Here is a 16,842-nt window from a genome sequence, read left to right as displayed (position 1 = left end):
AGACCTTTAACAAGACTCGAGAAGAGTGCCTTGAGTTGACTTCAGTGCAGTTTGATATAGAAGTTTTGAATACAAAGGGTTTATTTGTTTATTTCTATTTTTATGAGAGTGAATGAACCAAAAACTGTGTCATTTATTTTCTTCCACACACAGTATAGCACCTTTTGGGCTCTAATGGTTGGTTGTTGGTTTGCTTCAGTTTACGTTGTGTGGCAACTGATGGACAATCTGAAGTGGCTGTGGTGTGAAAACAGAATATATATATTAGGTAGGTAAAGCTTTAAAAAATATGGTCTATTATTGGTAAAGCTGAGACGTACAGCCAGGGGCCTTCTTTTGACATACGTTTCTCTCCAGCATCCAAATTTTCATTTTGAACTAAGGAGAAGAACTGTTAAAAATAATATTTTATTTTATTCCCATGGTTGGTGATTTCAGTTCACTAGTTCTCATTTTAGACTATTTCTGTATGACATCCTTCTTAGTTTTCTATACTAATGATCAAAAGAGCAAAAAAGCATTTGCCCTTTTTGACTGCATGTGCCTTTGAGTTGTGGTTACGCTCTAACCACATCTAAATTGTAATGAAAAAACTTCTCTAAAATGTGGCTCTTTATTTCTTTTTCTTAATTTATTCAGTATGAAAGGTGAGAAATCCTAAATATAAATGACTAATGAAAACTTGACTTTTCAGAAACAGAGACACTTATTCTTCTTGTTTGATGTTATTTTAAAAAACAAACAAAAAAGAAAAACCCAACTTTTTAAAGTGTTTTATTTGGGAAATTTTAGAGAATGGGAGAATCAATTTTCTCCTAACCTCTTAGTGCCAAATTTCTCCTATAAGTCCACCCACCCAGAACAAAAGCAATCAATTCTTTGTTTCACTTGAAGGTTTTATGTTTTTAGCCCATTTTTCTTTTTACGCTAAAGTATTTTCAAAGTTAATTATTGCTATTATGGTGTGTTTCCTTAAATACTTCACTAAGCATCTCTACAAGGCAAGAGCATTTTCCTCTATAGTTAAGTAACTATTAAATCTAAAAAAATGAATAGTTACATAAAATCATCTATTATCCAGGCCATGTTCAAATTTCCTAAACATCCTTGATGCTTGTTTTGTATAAGGTAGGATATAGTCCAGAATCACATTTTGCATCTATTGTGTCCTGTAAGTCTCTTTTAATCCATAACAGGTTTTGGGGTTGTTTTTTTTTTCCATCACAAAGATATGCTGAAGAGACCAAGTTGTCCTATAGAATGTCCCACTTTCTGGATTTCTCTGATTATTCCTTTGTAGTATAATTTAATTTGTTTCTCTCTCCCCTGTATTTTTTATAAGCCAGAAATTAGATCTTGAGGCTTGCTTACATACAAATGAAACACTTGGCAAAATACGTAAGAGGCAATGTGCACGTGACATTGGATCACAACAGGAGACACCACAGAATATCTCACTGTCCCTCTTTCGGTAATACAGAAACTGAGCACTGGATTACGAGGGTGACAGCCCGATCCCTCCACTGTAAAATTATATTTTCATTTAGTGACTAGAAAATAAAAATTAGGATTAGCTTTTGTAGCAGACTGTGACATACACTGAGGCTTATTCCTGACCAAAGCAACTGTGATCACATTTGCCCTCTAGGACTCTGGACCAGAAAATAGGGATACTTACCTAATAATACTATAATAATTTATTATTATACATCCTTAATTATTACAAAAGTCAGCCTAATATCTCACATGGAGGGAATAACTAGCCCTAAATGCATTTTTCAACTTCATTGGAAAAAGAAAACAGAAATGAAGGTTTTCTGATATGTTCTTAGCTCTAAGTCATGGCTCGGCCGGTTTTTCTTCCCATAACTTTTCAGTTCAGCGTTATATTATGTTACATTCTTCTGCTTTTACAGGCTACGTCTTGGTAGTTGGGTGTGTCAGCTTTACCGTTTGCTACAAGCATGGGCCCCTCGTGGAGGAGAGGAGCAGGACCCTCCTGGCGTGGACACTGCAGCTCCTCTCCCTGCTCCTGGTCTACGCCGGCGTGGCCATTCCTCAGGTCGCCTGTGCAGTGATGCTCCTCGTCCTGTCATCCAAGGTCCTGCACTTCCCACTGCGAGCGCTCGCTTACGTGAGATGGTGCGTATCCTTTTTTTAATTTTTCCATCATAAATTTGACATTTTGAGCTCTGGTTTTATTTATTTTGGGGGGGGGAGTTTTTTGGACACATCATAGTTAATCTCACAATTAACTCCACTTCATCTGGATATTTCCCTCTGAGAGGGGGACAGTTAGAGAACGTAATAAGCATCTGATCCCATCTCCGTTGCTAGTCGTCGTTCATCTGTCAGAGGTGCACCACCGATCACTAGGTACTGACAGCTCACCCAGAAGTCACTAAAATCAGTGGCAAAGTTACTTGGGCTCGGGGTCGCCTATAATTTCTACTTTCATTCTACGTTTCCTTTTTTTAGGGCCCAGGACTGCTTTAGAGGTAATTGTGCATATGAGATAAGAGTTAGGGAACAGAAATGAATCACAAATGATTGAAAGTTATGATTTATATAATTCAGACTTTCTTTTTTCTTAAGTTTTAAGATAAGGCTTAAGCCTTTGGAAAGGACAGAAAGAAAGATGAGACAACTTCTGTTGTCACGGCTTTATGATGTCCTCAGTCATGGAGTCTGAGCACCTGTTTTTGTGTCAGGGGCACAGGTGAAGGAGATGGTCCCTACCCTCGAGGTGCACTTGTTGACGCGTAGGCATATGTTTCTATAGCCCTGAAGTGTTAAAGTAGGCCTGCACAGGAACTGTGGTGTGTAGAAAAAGTCCAGGAAAGTTCCTGGAGGAGGTCACTGGGCTGAATTTTAATGAATCAAAACAGCCAGATGAATAAATGTAGGAAGGGCCTTCCTGACGGAGAGAAAGCCCGGTTTGGTACCATCGCAGGGCCGGCGAGCGAGGTGGGTGTCGGCCAGGTCATGGAGGCATCGCAGGCCCTGCTGCAGAATCTGATCTGATCCTGTAACGCGGCGGAGGCAGCTGGCCGTTACGCATCTTCGTCAGTGCTCTCTGACTGCTGCCTCGACAGGGTTAGAAATCAAATGCCTGGGGCCCAGAAGGTACTGAAGGAATGAGTCCGAGCAGAGGGAAGGCAGTGGTGAGGACTGTGTGAAACTCTACAACGTTGCCTCCTTGAAAGGGGGTCAGTTGCCATTCGGCCTGAACTGACTGTTGCCATGTGGGAATATGGGCCTCGCCTGGCCGGCTCTTCTGGGTTTCTAGAAAAGCTGGGAATGTGGATTAGAATGTAAATTCTGACACAATGTTTAAATGTTGGCAACTAATCTGAAAATAAAAATACATTCAACAAGCAAAAATCAAAGCAGAGACCATGACATGCCTCGGGCAGTAGGAGGGGCCCATCTGTCTTCTGGCACAGAGGGTGGAGGTTAAGGGGAGGTTCTGGGGCAGGAGACCAGTCACCAGACATCACAGCAATCCACGCAAGAGGCGATGAGGGCCTGGAGTGGGGCAGTGAGATCAAGGCAGGAAGAGGGAGTTAATATTTACAAGGTAAAGTTGGCTGTGAGGAAGGAGACTCTGTGGTAACTGGTAGTTTCTGGATCTGATGACTGCATGTGTGGTGACGTCACAGGGTTAAAATGCACCAGCGACAGGGCAGGACCCCTCTGCAGAGGATGCTGGGGAGACCGAAAGGCAGCAGGGTCGGGGGACTGATGCTGACTGCTTCCCCCTGCCCGGTCTCAGAGGTAGACAGTGACTGGGGGTCTCAGACGTCCTTCTGCCAGGAGGACAGTGGCCACTACACATCCTTCAGACCTCTGGTCCTTTGCCAGGCTTGTGGCCCGAGGAGCCCAAGAGAGAATTCCTTCCACTTTCCCTTTAAACATCCACTGCCCTGCCAAGAGCAAAGTGTGTTCTGTCACCTGCACGGTGATCCTTTAATGCATTTGCTGTGCGTTCTGTTAACACAAACGTAATGATCAAAATGTATTGTAACTTCCTCAACTTCTCATCTTGCTAGTGAGTAATTATGTGAAACATTAGGGGATAAAACAGGAACTTACAGGTTAAATAATAAACCAGAGGAAATACTTTGATGTGTATAGTACTTTCTACTTTGCAAAGAGCTGTTTGAATATATTTTAATAATATATGGTAGCTATTCTTTTGTTTATCTTTGTTGAACACTTATTATAGACCACTCACTGTGCTAAGCACTTGACACAAAATAATGTATTTCATCTGTACAGTGACCTCCTTGTTGCTTTCATTTTTTTCCATGTGAGCAAGGTGAGGCTCAGAACTGTGAAGGAATTGCCCCAGTTCACACAGTGGGTAAACCTCAAAGCCAGGACTGTGTCCCAGGCTTCTCCTCAGAGCCCAGGAGTTTTCCTCTAGGGAGACAGTCTAGGTATTCAGAAAAGGAGAAGGAAATAATGTCAGTGGTTCCCTAATTCAGCTCATCAACCACCAGACAATCAATAAAAGTTTAAAGATTTTTCAGGTCCCAAACCTCAAGAAAATGTATGTTTAAAACACCTCCTGGTAATTCTGATGCTCATTTATATTTGGGAATCTCTGGTTAAATTAAATTTTAAACCACCTAAAAACATTTTTTTAAACTCATTGGTAAGTATAACATATATGTTAAAACCTTTTCATCATTACCATTTTTATGAGATTCTTCCCTTTAGGACTTTTGTGGTTGGAGAAAATTTCCAATCATGAGCCCCTCAGCATGTAGCAGAGGAAGAATTATTATAAACGACTGTGTATACGCGACCCTTGTACAGTGTGTACTTCCTCTAAGGTTAGTCAGAATCCCCACCGCTAGGTGGAGGCGATATTCCACAAATCTTCCTGCCTTCTCTGTTCAGACTAAGAGGCAAGTGATTCTGCTAGGTCTCCATAAAAGGACATCTCAGAGGCTCGCTGCTAAGAAAATCAGCAGGGCAAGCATAAAGAAGCCAGACTTGTAATTGTCTGATTTGAAATCACTGAGGAAGAAAAATGCAATCAACATCTCTATCAGAAATTGATCCTCAAACGCCGTAGGACATTATTTCAGATGGTCCAGGAAGAGGGGAAATGTACGGTTAGGCCCAAACTACACGTTCTGTAAACCTCCGTCATGATAACAATAATATAGAATAGTATAGAGGAAGTTAAGAATTATTACCGTTACTGTCAAAGAAATGTATTTTTATAAATCTTAAGGGTTGAATTGAGCAACCAAATATGGCCAGGAATCTAGCAACCAAATGCCGCCTGTTTTAGGAAAATGAAGAAATGGTTTACATCAGAAAAGCTGGTGGTTAAGTTTCTTACTGAGGATGAGTACAGGGAACAAGCCGATGCTGCGACGACCCGCGCCCTGGAGGACCTGCGCCAGGCCTGCTGCAGCCCCGGCTTCCCGTCCTGGCTGGCCGTCTCCAGGCTCCGGGCGCCTAAAACGTAAGCCCCGCTCCACTGTCCAAAAACGTAAGCCCCGCTCCACTGTCCAAAAACGTAAGCCCCGCTCCACTGTCCACAACACAGCTTGGGTTGGAGTTACCGTGAAAATAACATGATGGTTTAGATCAGATACTTCAGGCTAGAAACAGACAACTTCCCTGGATAGCAAATGACATGGAAGCTGTCAGAGTCGCTTTTGCTTCAGTGCTCTGCCTCGCCCCGTGGAACTGCCAGTGTCAGAATAAACGTTGATCAGATGTGTTTCATAGGGAAGGCCATAAAGATAACTCATAGGAGAAGGGAGACGGAATGGGATGTGTCACCTGCTTCTCTTCCTACGGGGGAGAGGAAAAGTCATTTGTAAAGATCACCGAGAAAGACATCTCTGCCCCAGCATCTTTTCCCTACTGCTTTCCCTTGTTCCTAGCTTTATCCAAACGACAGGGCCCTCAAATTAAAGATTGAAGGGGGAAAGTCTTGACACTAAAATAATGAATAAATAATACATTTAATAAGAAAGAGAGAAAGAAGGAATTAGAAAGCAGGAATGGGTATATTTGGCAGCATTAGGTGCTCCTAAGTCTGCCTACTTCTCGATCCTTTCCCTGAACGTCTAGAGAAGGATCACATAAGCCATTCCTGTTTTTACACCCACTGTGCAAATGCCATCCTCTATTGATGCAAAGTCAAATTTAATTAAAGGGGATAAGTAGCCAGGGAACATGTTATCTTCCAAATAAACCTCTCTGTGATAACATTAACTTTATTTAAAACAAATACTTACTAGGTTTGCAGACTTTGTTCTTGGAGGAAGCCACTTGTCGCCTGAAGAAATTAGGCTGCATGAAGAACAATATGGCCTTGCGGGTGCCTTCTTGGAAGAGCAGCTCTTTAACCTGAGGACTCCTGACAGTCTACCTGCACACTGACTTCATTCTGGACAAGGAAGTGGGGAAGGGCAGGGATCCTATTAAAGGTGGGCAGAACTGTGCCGGGGAACAGTGGCAAAAGCATTCACGATGGAGAAAAATCAAGTCACGCTGGAAAGGAAAACTAAACTGTATTGAAGATAACTGATCCTTCTTGGACAGTTCTGTGTATTGTACTGTAGGTGGCCATCAAGATTCTGTGACAGTCATTACCACTATCCTTGAATGAAGACTTTCATTAGGAACAAAGGGATCATGTTGATCTTCAAGGGGCCAATTAATGTGAATAGGTGCCGTGTCATCTGCAGGGCATTAAATCCTCTCTTAATCCCCAGAACCTGTGTCAAAAGACTCTGCATTGCTCTTCCTGCGTGTTATCAGTGTAAGTGCTGGAAGAGACCTGAGCTACACTGGACCAGTATCTTCCAAAGTGTAGTCCACAGGATGCTAATAAGTGTTAGTAGGTAAAGGAATCCTGAGGTCAACTAAGATGGATGCATGATTAAACAAACATACTGCAGGACTTCTCAGAGCCTTTAATAATGCTAATGCACATTGTGAACCTCCTAAAGAGGAGAAATTGTGTGCAGCATTCTCCAACTTAATTTGACAACAGAACCCTTTTTCATGAGATTAATATTCCTTGGAACACATGTTTGGAAAACGCTGATGGTGAAGGAATGGAGGTTTCAGAAGGTTAAATAACTTGTCCAAGACCACAGGGCTTTTTAGAGGCAGCCCTGGGACTAGAACTCCAGCCCTACTGTTTCCAATGACTCAGGTAGAAGAAGAGACTTTTAGAAATGAGGCGCCATCTCGCCACAGCCTTGGGTCTCACAGTATTGGTGTGAGGGGCCATTTCTCCACAGCCATCTCTCCACAGCCTTGGGTCTCACAATATTCATGACTTAGTTTTTATTTTTTAATAATAGCCAACTAACTGATAACTGTGATAAAGAGAAACATTTCCTAAGGTTATATTTTAAAGTTTTGATAAGACTTTTATAGACATATATAAAGATTAGAATTTAGAATTACTTTTTACATTTTTTTGTATGTTGAAATTGAAGGCATTTAACCTCAAGTCGACTAGTCTATTTTATTTTATTTTATTTATTTTATTTTTTTTTTACTCCTTAAATTCAGGTCTCAATAGTGTTCACACCTGAATTTCTACAACAGTTTTTTTTTTTGGCTGCATTGGGTCTTTCATTGCTACACGCGGGCTTTCTCTAGTTGCGGCGAGCGGGAGCTACTCTTCGTTGCAGTGCACGGGCTTCTCATTGCAGTGGCTTCTCTTGTTGCAGAGCATGGGCTCTAGGCTCGCGGGCTTCAGTGGTTGTGGCATGCGGGCTCAGTAGTTGTGGCTCGCGGGCTCTAGAGCACAGGCTCAGTAGTTGTGGCGCACAGGCTTAGTTGCTCTGTGGCATGTGGGATCTTCCCGGATCAGGGCTCGAACTCATGTACCCTACATTGGGAGGCAGATTCTTAACCACTGCGCCACCAGGGAAGCCCCTCGACTGGCCTATTTTAAAAAATTGTTTAGTTATACGTGTTTATAACAATTTCCTACAAAACAGATTTGTGATCTTTCTTATAGAGAGCAAATCATTTTTCTTCTTGTGGTTCATGATTTTAGACTCCAGAGTGAAATGAGGGACTAACCATGAGCTTTGACTCTGAGGAAAAGAGGCCAAAACATTGGTCTGAGAAAAGATCTGAACATGGCAAAACAATCCAAGGGTTAAGATGTTGCTAACTTCTCTTTAAGAATCAAACGCAGGCTCTTTTGCTGTGGTGGGGCCATAAAGAGTAGCAGCATAAAGAATGAGGAATCTCCCTTTTCTAGAAGGGTTATGGAGGAGGGACACACAGATCATTTGGGCACTGCTTTACGGAAGCAAATTTAGTATAGCGTTTTTCTAAATCGTTGAATAAGAGTGTGGCTGCCTGTTTGGAATTCTTTCGATTGATTTCCAAATGATATTTTCTCTTTGAAGCAGTGTGTCAGTGTTCTACGGGTCTCTATTTTTGCCAGACACCTTTTAATATCAGGAGCTTTGCTATTTTTGTGAAATACACTAAATTTAATCTGTGCTTTCACATAGACTTTGATATAAAAAAATCAAAGTATCTTCCATTCAGATTTATGAAGATGATGACTTTTATAAGTGTAAACAGTTGTAATAGTGTTTTTGTTACAGTTTAATCTGATTTTTTTTTTGTCATTCTATTTATTGGTGCTATATTATAAATGTATCAGACGTGTTTGTGGTTGTGCTCACCAAGAGGCGGTGTGTGTACTACACAATGTGTGTGTGCATAACGTGTTCAGTCTGCTGGAGTTCCCAGGGGACATCCCAGCCAAGACAGCCACTGGGCCTCACCTGCGCCAGGGTGAACAGCTGCTGACAGTAGAAGAAAGCAGCTCCTGGTGGGCCAACAAGCTAGGTGTAGCTATTTTTATTGTGATTTTTATTGCAATAAAAATAGCTAAAGGAAGAGAAAAAGAGCAACAAGAGGCTTTGGGGATATTGTTTTTCATGTTTACTTTTAGAGGAAACCATGGATTTGTCAGTTTCTGTTATGTGAGTACTGTGAGAAGCTAAATAATTAAAAGCATTGCTTGTGATATATTGGGTGTATTTCTGTTGTGTTTATTTGAATTGGGGTTTGTTGTAGTGCTGATCATAGGTCTAGCCCCCATCAAGCAGTGTGTATGACAGCTCCTCTAAGAGATCTTTTTTCTCTCCTTCCCTTCTTCCTTCCCCTGTCTGTCTATCTGTCTGTCTCTCTCTCCCCCCACCCCACTCCCTCTCTCCTCTTTTTCTTCATTTATTTAAAGGCCTTTAAACAATTTAAATGATCATTCAGTAAAATGGTTATCCCCTTCACAGGTTGTTGACAGTTGGTTCTGTGCCTCATGCCACCCTAGGTGTGCAGTTGTGGAGCACAACAGAACCTTTGTTGTGTTAGTGCGCCCACGAGGTGCCTCACAGAAGCTCACTGTTGTTAGCAAGTTGGACTGTTTGACCCCAAAACATATGAGTGAGATGTAGTGTAGGTCGCCATGCTTAAACAGTCATATTCAATGTTATTTTTTTTTTTAAGTATTTGTTTATTTATTTATTTATTTATGGCTGTGTTGGGCCTTCGTTTCTGTGTGAGGGCTTTCTCTAGTTGTGGCAAGCGGGGGCCACTCTTCATTGTGGTGGGCAGGCCTCTCACTGTCGCGGCCTCTCTTGTTGCGGAGCGCAGGCTCCAGACGCGCAGGCTCAGTAGTTGTGGCTCACGGGCCTAGCCGTTCCACGGCATGTGGGATCTTCCCGGACCGGGGCATGAACCCGTGTCCCCTGCACTGGCAGGCAGACTCTCAACCACTGCGCCACCAGGGAAGCCCCCCAATGTTATTTTTTAAAGGTTTTTAAAAAATATTATTTTTGGCCACGTCAGGTCTTAGTTGTGGCACGCGGGATCTTTCATTGCAGTGCGCCGGCTTCTCTCTAGTTGTGGCGGCCATGCTCAGTAGTTGTGGCGCACAGGCTTAGTTGCCCCGCATCATGTGGGATCTTAGTTCCACGACCAGGGATCGAACCCACGTCCCCTGCTTTGGAAGGCAGATTCTTAACCAGTGGACCACCAGGGAAGTCCCTATTTTTTAAAGGTTTTAAAACACATTTTACATATCACAAAAAATGCTTTGTCAATTAGTTGTATAGTTTGCCAGTAATACTTAGAGCTGAATTACAGGGGAGTGTCCATCTGACATTTAGGAGAATACTTGAATTTATGACTTTTTAAATCTAGAAATTTATGAGATTTTAGATATTAAGAGGTTTGGAATAGCTGACATCGAGACATGTGGAAGAATTAAGACCTCCAGAATGATGTCAAGAAAAGAAAAAGGATCTTATATTATTCTGTATGTGATTATTACCCAGAGTTAGAGAAGTACAATATTTAAATCACCTTTTTCTTTTGTCCAACTGAAAGAAGGATCCTATGCATAGATAACATAATGGATGTGGAATTTTGAAGATCCCCCACAGTGAGACAGGTATTTTTATCTGACCCGGGAGCCAGCTCTTTTCTGTATATTTTGGATATTAACCCCTTGTTGGTCGCATCATTTGCAAATATTTTCTCCCATTCCATTTTTTTTTTCCCCATAGGTTGTCTTTTCATTTTGTTGATGGTTTCTTTGCTGTGCAAAAACTTTTAAGTTTGATCAGGTCCCGTTAGTTTACTTTTGCTTTTATTTTTTTTGCCTTGGGAGACTGATCCAAGAAAATATTACTATGATTTATGACAAAGAGTGTTTCACCTGTGTTCTTTTCTAGGAGTTTTATGGTTTCATGTCTTACATTTAGGTCTTTTAACCATTTTGAGTTTATTTTTGTATATGGTGTGAGGCAATGTTCTAATCTCATTGTTTTACATGTGGCTGTCCAGCTTTCCCAGCACTATTTGTTGGAGAGACTGTCTTTTCTCCACTGAATATTCTTGCCTCCTTTGTCACAGATTAATTGACCATAGGTGTGTGGGTTTATTTGTGGGGTCTCTACTCTGTTCTGTTGATCTATGTGTTTGTTTTTGTGCCAATACCATGCTGTTTTGATTACTGTAGCTTTGTAGTGTAGTCTGAAGTCTGGGAGGGTTACACCTCCAGCATTATTCTTTGTTCTCAGGATTGCTTTGGCAATTTGGGGTCTTTTGTGGTTCCACATAAATTTTTGGATTATTTGTTCTAGTTCTGTGGAAAATGTCCTGGTGTTCTGATAGGGATTGCATTAAGTCAGTAGATTGCTTTGGGTAGTACGGCCATTTTAATAATAATGATTCTTCCAATCTAAAAGCATGGGATATCTTTCCATTTCTTTGAATCTTCATTTTCCTTCATCAGTATTTTATAGTTTTCAGCATATAGGTCTTTCACCTTGGTTAAGTTTATTCCTAGATATTTTATTCTTTTTGATGTGATTTTAAATGGGATTGTTTTTTCACTTTCTTTTTCTGATATTTCATTATTAGTGTATAGAAATATTTTGCATTTTGTGTATATTAATCTTGTATCCTGCAACCTTGCTGAATTCATTTATTAGTTTTAATAGTTTTGGGGTGGAGACTCTAGGGTTCCCTGTATAGAATATCATGTCATGGGCAAATATTACAGTTTCGCCTCTTCTCTTCTAATTTGGATTCCTTTTATTTTTCTTGTCTGATTGCTGTGTCTGGGACTTCCAAAACTATGAGAGTAGACATCCTTGTCTTGTTCCTGAATTTAGTAGGAAGCTTTCAGCTTTCCACCATTGGGTATTGTGTTGGCTGTGGATTTGTAGTAAATGGCCTTTATTATGTTGAGATATGTTCCCTTCTCTATCCACTTTGATGAGAGTTTTGTTTTTTTGTGGGTTTTTTTCCGCTCAGCAAACAAAAGATCCTTTACTGAATCCTGAGTGTGAAAATCTACCATTTAGTTCATTCTCCCTTCTCCCTGTGAGATTCAATAATCCCTTGATTTGCATGGAACATTGGTGTGTCTGCTTGTTCTTGCTGTTGTGTCCATTTTGTTGTTCTGATGAGAGTTTTATCATGAATGGATGTTGAATTTTGTCAGATGCTTTTTGTGCATCCATTGAGATGATCACATGGTTTTTGTCTTTCCTTTTGTTAATGTGGTGTATCACGTTGATTGATTTGTGTGTGTTGAACCATCCTTGTGACCCCGGAATAAATTCAACTTGATCATGCTATATGATCCTTTTAATGCATTGTTAGATTCAGTTTGCTAATATTCTTTTTTTTTTTAACATCTTTATTGGAGTATAATTGCTTTACAATGGTGTGTTAGTTTCCGCTTTATAACAAAGTGAATCAGTTATACATATACATATTTCCCCATATCTCTTCCCTCTTCATCTCCCTCCCTCCCACCCTCCCTATCCCACCCCTCTACGTGGTCACAAAGCACTGAGCTGATCTCCCTGTGCTATGCGGCTGCTTCCCACTAGCTATCTACTTTATGTTTGGTAGTGTATATATGTCCATGCCACTCTCTCACTTTGTCCCAGCTTACCCTTCCCCCTCCCCGTATCCTCAGGTCCATTCTCTAGTAGGTCTGCATCTTTATTCCCGTGTTGCCCCTAGGTTCTTCATGACCAATTTTTTTTTTTTTTTTTTAGATTCCATATATATGTGTTAGCATACGGTATTTGTTTTTCTCTTTCTGACTTACTTCACTCTGTATGACAGTCTCTAGGTCCATCCACTTCACCACAAATAACTCAGTTTCGTTCCTTTTTTATGGCTGAGTAATATTCCACTGTATATATGTGCCACATCTTCTTTATTCATTCATCTGTTGATGGACACTTAGGTTGCTTCCTTGTCCTGGCTATTGTAAAGAGAGCTGCAGTGAACATTTTGGTACATGACTCTTTTTGAATTATGGTTTTCTCAGGATATATGCCCAGTAGTGGGATTACTGGGTCATATGATAGTTCTATTTTTAGTTTTTTAAGGAACCTCCATACTCTTCTCCATAGTGGCTGTATCAATTTACATTCCCACCAACAGTGCAAGAGGGTTCCCTTTTCTCCACACCCTCTCCAGCATTTGTTGTTTGTAGATTTTTTGATGATGGCCATTCTGACTGGTGTGAGATGATACCTCATTGTAGTTTTGAGTTGCATTTCTCTAATGATTAATGATGTTGAGCATTCTTTCATGTGTTTGTTGGCAATCTGTGTATCTTCTTTGGAGAAATGTCTATTTAGGTCTTCTGCCCATTTTTGGACTGGGTTGTTTGTTTTTTTGATATTGAGCTGCATGAGCTGCTTGTAAATTTTGGAGATTAATCCTTTGTCAGTTGCTTCATTTGCAAATATTTTCTCGCACTCTGAGGGTTGTCTTTTCGTCTTGTTTATGGTTTCCTTTGCTGTGCAAAAGCCTTGAAGTTTCATTAGGTCCCATTTGTTTATTTGTGTTTTTATTTCCATTTCTCTAGGAGGTGGGTCAAAAAGGATCTTGCTGTGATTTATGTCATAGAGTGTTCTTCCTATGTTTTCCTCTAAGAGTTTTATAGTGTCTGGCCTTACATTTAGGTCTTTAATCCATTTTGAGTTTATTTTGGTGTATGGTGTTAGGGAGTGTTCTAATTTCATTCTTTTACATGTAGCTGTCCAGTTTTCCCAGCATAAGTTATTGAAGAGGCTCTCTTTTCTCCACTGTATATTCTTGCCTCCTTTATCAAAGATAAGGTGACCATATGTGCATGGGTTTATCTCTGGGCTTTCTATCCTGTTGCACTGAAGTTTGCTAATATTCTGCTGAGGATTTTTGCATCTGTATTCATCAAAGATACTGGCTTCTGATTTTCTTTTTTTGTAGTGTCTTTGTCTGGTTTTGGTGTCAGGGTAATGGTGGCCTCGTAGAATGAATTTGGGAGTGTTCCTTTCTCTTCAATTTTTTGGAATAGTTTGAGAAGGATAGGTATAAGTTCTTCTTTATATGCTTGGTAGAATTCCCCAGTGAAGCCGTCTGGTCCTGGACTTTTATTTGCAGGGAGTTTTTATCATTACAGATTCTATTTCACTTCTAGTGATTGGTCTGTTCAAATTGTTTGTTTCTTCTTGACTCAGTCTTGGCAGGCTGAATATTTCTAGAAATTTGTCCATTTCTTCTGGGCTGTCCAATTTGTTGCCATATAACATTACTTGTCATTTTTCCCCATTCTCTTCAGCTTATGTTTTGATTAATTTTGTCCCTTAACTAATTCGTATCTCCAACCACTTAATGTTTACAATGCATGTTGGAACTGAATGTCTTACTAGACAGCTTATTAGGTATAGGTAAACGTTTAACATAGCACTGTAGTTTGGGAGCATGCAATATGGTTATAGATTAATGTTAACAAAGCACTAAGAGTTAGGGCCAGGATGGGGAAATAAGACAGCACTCCCCTTGCCATGAGCTATTTGTCACACAAAAATAGTGGCAACATTTATGGAGTGTTTACTCTGTGTCGGGTATGTCATTTAACCATCAAAAGAACCTGTAAGGCAGATACTGTAATCATCTTAATTTTACAGAGGAGGGCCGTGAGACCCAGAGAGGTTACTTAATGTGAGTTCTCACTGGCAGAACTAAGACTCAAATCCAGACAGTGGGGCTCCAGAGTCGGCAATCCTAACCCCAGCACTATAAGGTCCTTGGGTTGCCATCTAAAAACTGGGACCTCCCTGGAGCCACAGTGGGGCAAGTGGTCCTGTATTAGCCGCCCGAAGCAGATGGGAGTTGAGTGAGAGTAAGGTGCCCACCTGGACTGGCTCATTTCTTCCCCATTCTAGACATCACCAAGTTTCCAGTTACTCTCTTATCTTAAACCGCAGTTTGTCCTCTCATAAGGTAAATTACTTAGTGATTGGAGAACCCACTCCCCCTTTCTCTCACCCCTTTATTCTGTTCCCATCCAGGCACTGATCTCTCTCCCATCTGCCTGATGGTTTGGAATTTTTGAGCCAGGTATTCTTAGAACTTTGCTGAAATGACACAGGAGTGGTTTGGGGCTTCAGAAGTAGCTTTGTCTTGTCCCACTGCACCCAAGGAGAGAAAAATTTCTGAAGGGAAAATCATCTTTTATTTGCCTGCAGTCAGCTCTGTCACAGCATGCCCCCATCTTCACAGAATAACGTTAATTTTAGGGTCCAGCCTTTCACAATGAAGATGAGAAAACTAAGACCCAGAGATCTCCCAAAGGTAATTTCTTCCTCTGTTCCTGCACTGTCTAGTATGGTAGCCACAAGCCACAGATGGCTGTTTAAATTTAAATAACATGAGAGGGACTTCCCTGTTGGTGCAGTGGTTAAGAATCCACCTGCCAATGCAGGGGACAGGGGTTCAAGCCCTTGTCCAGGAAGATCCCACATGCCGCAAAGCAACTAACCCCGTGCACCAGGACTACTGAGCCTGTGCTCTAGAGCCCGTGAGCCACAACTACTGAGCCCGCATGCCACAACTACTGAGCCCACAAGCCACAACTACTGAGCCCGCGTGCCTAGAGCCCGTGCTCTGCAACAAGAGAAGCCACCGCAACCAGAAGCCCGCGCACCGCAACGAAAAGTAGTCCCCACTTGCCACAACTAGAGAAAGCCGGCGCACAGCAACGAAGACCCAACGCAGCCAAAAATTAATTAGTTAAAAAAATAAAATAAATAACATGAGAAATCTAATTCCTCAGATGCACTAGCCAGCTTGTAAGCACTTAACAGCCACCTGTGGCTAATGGCCACCACACCTGATGGTGCTGCTCTACGAAGCTGTTGCCTCAGGATACTGAGCGGTGGGTGTGCCTGCTGGCCCTTCCCAGCTCCCGTGGCACTGGTCTTCAGAGTCCCTGCAACCTCCAAGTTTTCTCTGCAGGGTTGCCAGATCTTCCGAGTTATCTCCAGAGTGGCACTCACGACTAACAGAGCAGCAGGAGTTTGAAGGCACTGGATTTCTGTGTATCTGGGAATAGCTAGCGATTCTAAATGGAACTGCAGCCACACAGGGTGAGCATCAGACACACAAGGTAAGGGTCAGAATGGCCGGGGCTGCTTTTAGCCTTGCTCTACCACAACAGAAGCAGAGAGTGGCCTCCCCGCCTCCTGGGGTTGGAGAAGGTCCTGGGTGGACCTGCACTTGGGCATCAGGTGGGTCTGAGTTTGAATCCTGGCACTGTGACCTTGTTCCCATAACGTAAGCTGAGTTCAGCTCCAAAATCCTCATATTTAAAGGAGGGGATAGTGATATGTATTACAGTGCGTTGTTGTTAGGACAAAACAATGTCATCAGCACACGCCAAGCACCCAGTAACAGTGGGTGTGGCTCCCTGTTTCCTGGAATCATTGCTTAACTCCAGATTGGCTGCAAGGAATACCACTTAAATAATGGTCTCAGCACCAGCAGTAGCCTCCACGCCCAGCAGTCTTGGAGGAACGGCAAATCAGAGGGGAGCACTTAGCCAACTGTCTGCTTCGTGTGGCCCGTGACAAGATTAATAAGCCAGTAAGGCAGCGATATTCTTTCTATGAATTCCTTAGGCTTTTCACGAGGTTTACTGGCTGGTGGAGGTATACGTGTTATTGTCATCTATTATTCTACTTAAGGCCTTGAGTAATAGTTTAATAAATAGTAACTAACCTCTTTGGATCCACATGAGCTCAGCGCTTTGCGTAATTCACTTTTTCTACAATTATGGGGAAAAGCATATGAAACAAGTCATTAAGGTTGTGATTACCGACCTGGGCTTTGTGACCTCCCTGGGTATTTCCAGGGGATCTCAAAAGGGATTAGAAAATTCTCAAATCAAAATTTAATTTGCATTCACTTTAATTTTTTTTTTAAATGGCACTTTGAGGACAGGAGGAAGTCACAAAGTCCACAAAC

General features: G+C 41.6%; 1 protein-coding gene across 4 annotated transcripts in view; it reads left to right on the top strand.

The window, feature by feature from the left end:
* NEMP2 (nuclear envelope integral membrane protein 2) overlaps positions 1 to 16,842 on the top strand; it is a 36,967-nt gene that overhangs the window by 19,484 nt on the left and 641 nt on the right. For 2 of the 4 annotated variants that reach the window (XM_082467208.1, XM_082467210.1), the window contains exons 6-9: positions 154 to 268; positions 1,917 to 2,142; positions 5,309 to 5,485; positions 6,273 to 12,354. In XM_082467208.1, coding sequence (XP_082323334.1) covers positions 154 to 268; positions 1,917 to 2,142; positions 5,309 to 5,485; positions 6,273 to 6,414 — 660 coding nt within the window. In that variant the 3' untranslated portion in view covers positions 6,415 to 12,354. Of the gene's footprint in view, positions 1 to 153; positions 269 to 1,916; positions 2,143 to 5,308; positions 5,486 to 6,272; positions 12,355 to 15,834; positions 15,966 to 16,842 lie in introns of those variants that run through there. The other 2 variants (XM_082467209.1, XM_082467211.1) reach the window with 2 other exon arrangements.

Source organism: Balaenoptera physalus (genome assembly GCF_965194825.1).
Source record: "Balaenoptera physalus genome assembly, chromosome: 6".
Taxonomy (NCBI): Eukaryota; Metazoa; Chordata; class Mammalia; order Artiodactyla; family Balaenopteridae; genus Balaenoptera; species Balaenoptera physalus.
The sequence above is the reverse complement of the archived record's forward strand: the minus strand, read 5'-3'. Positions and strand labels throughout refer to the sequence as shown.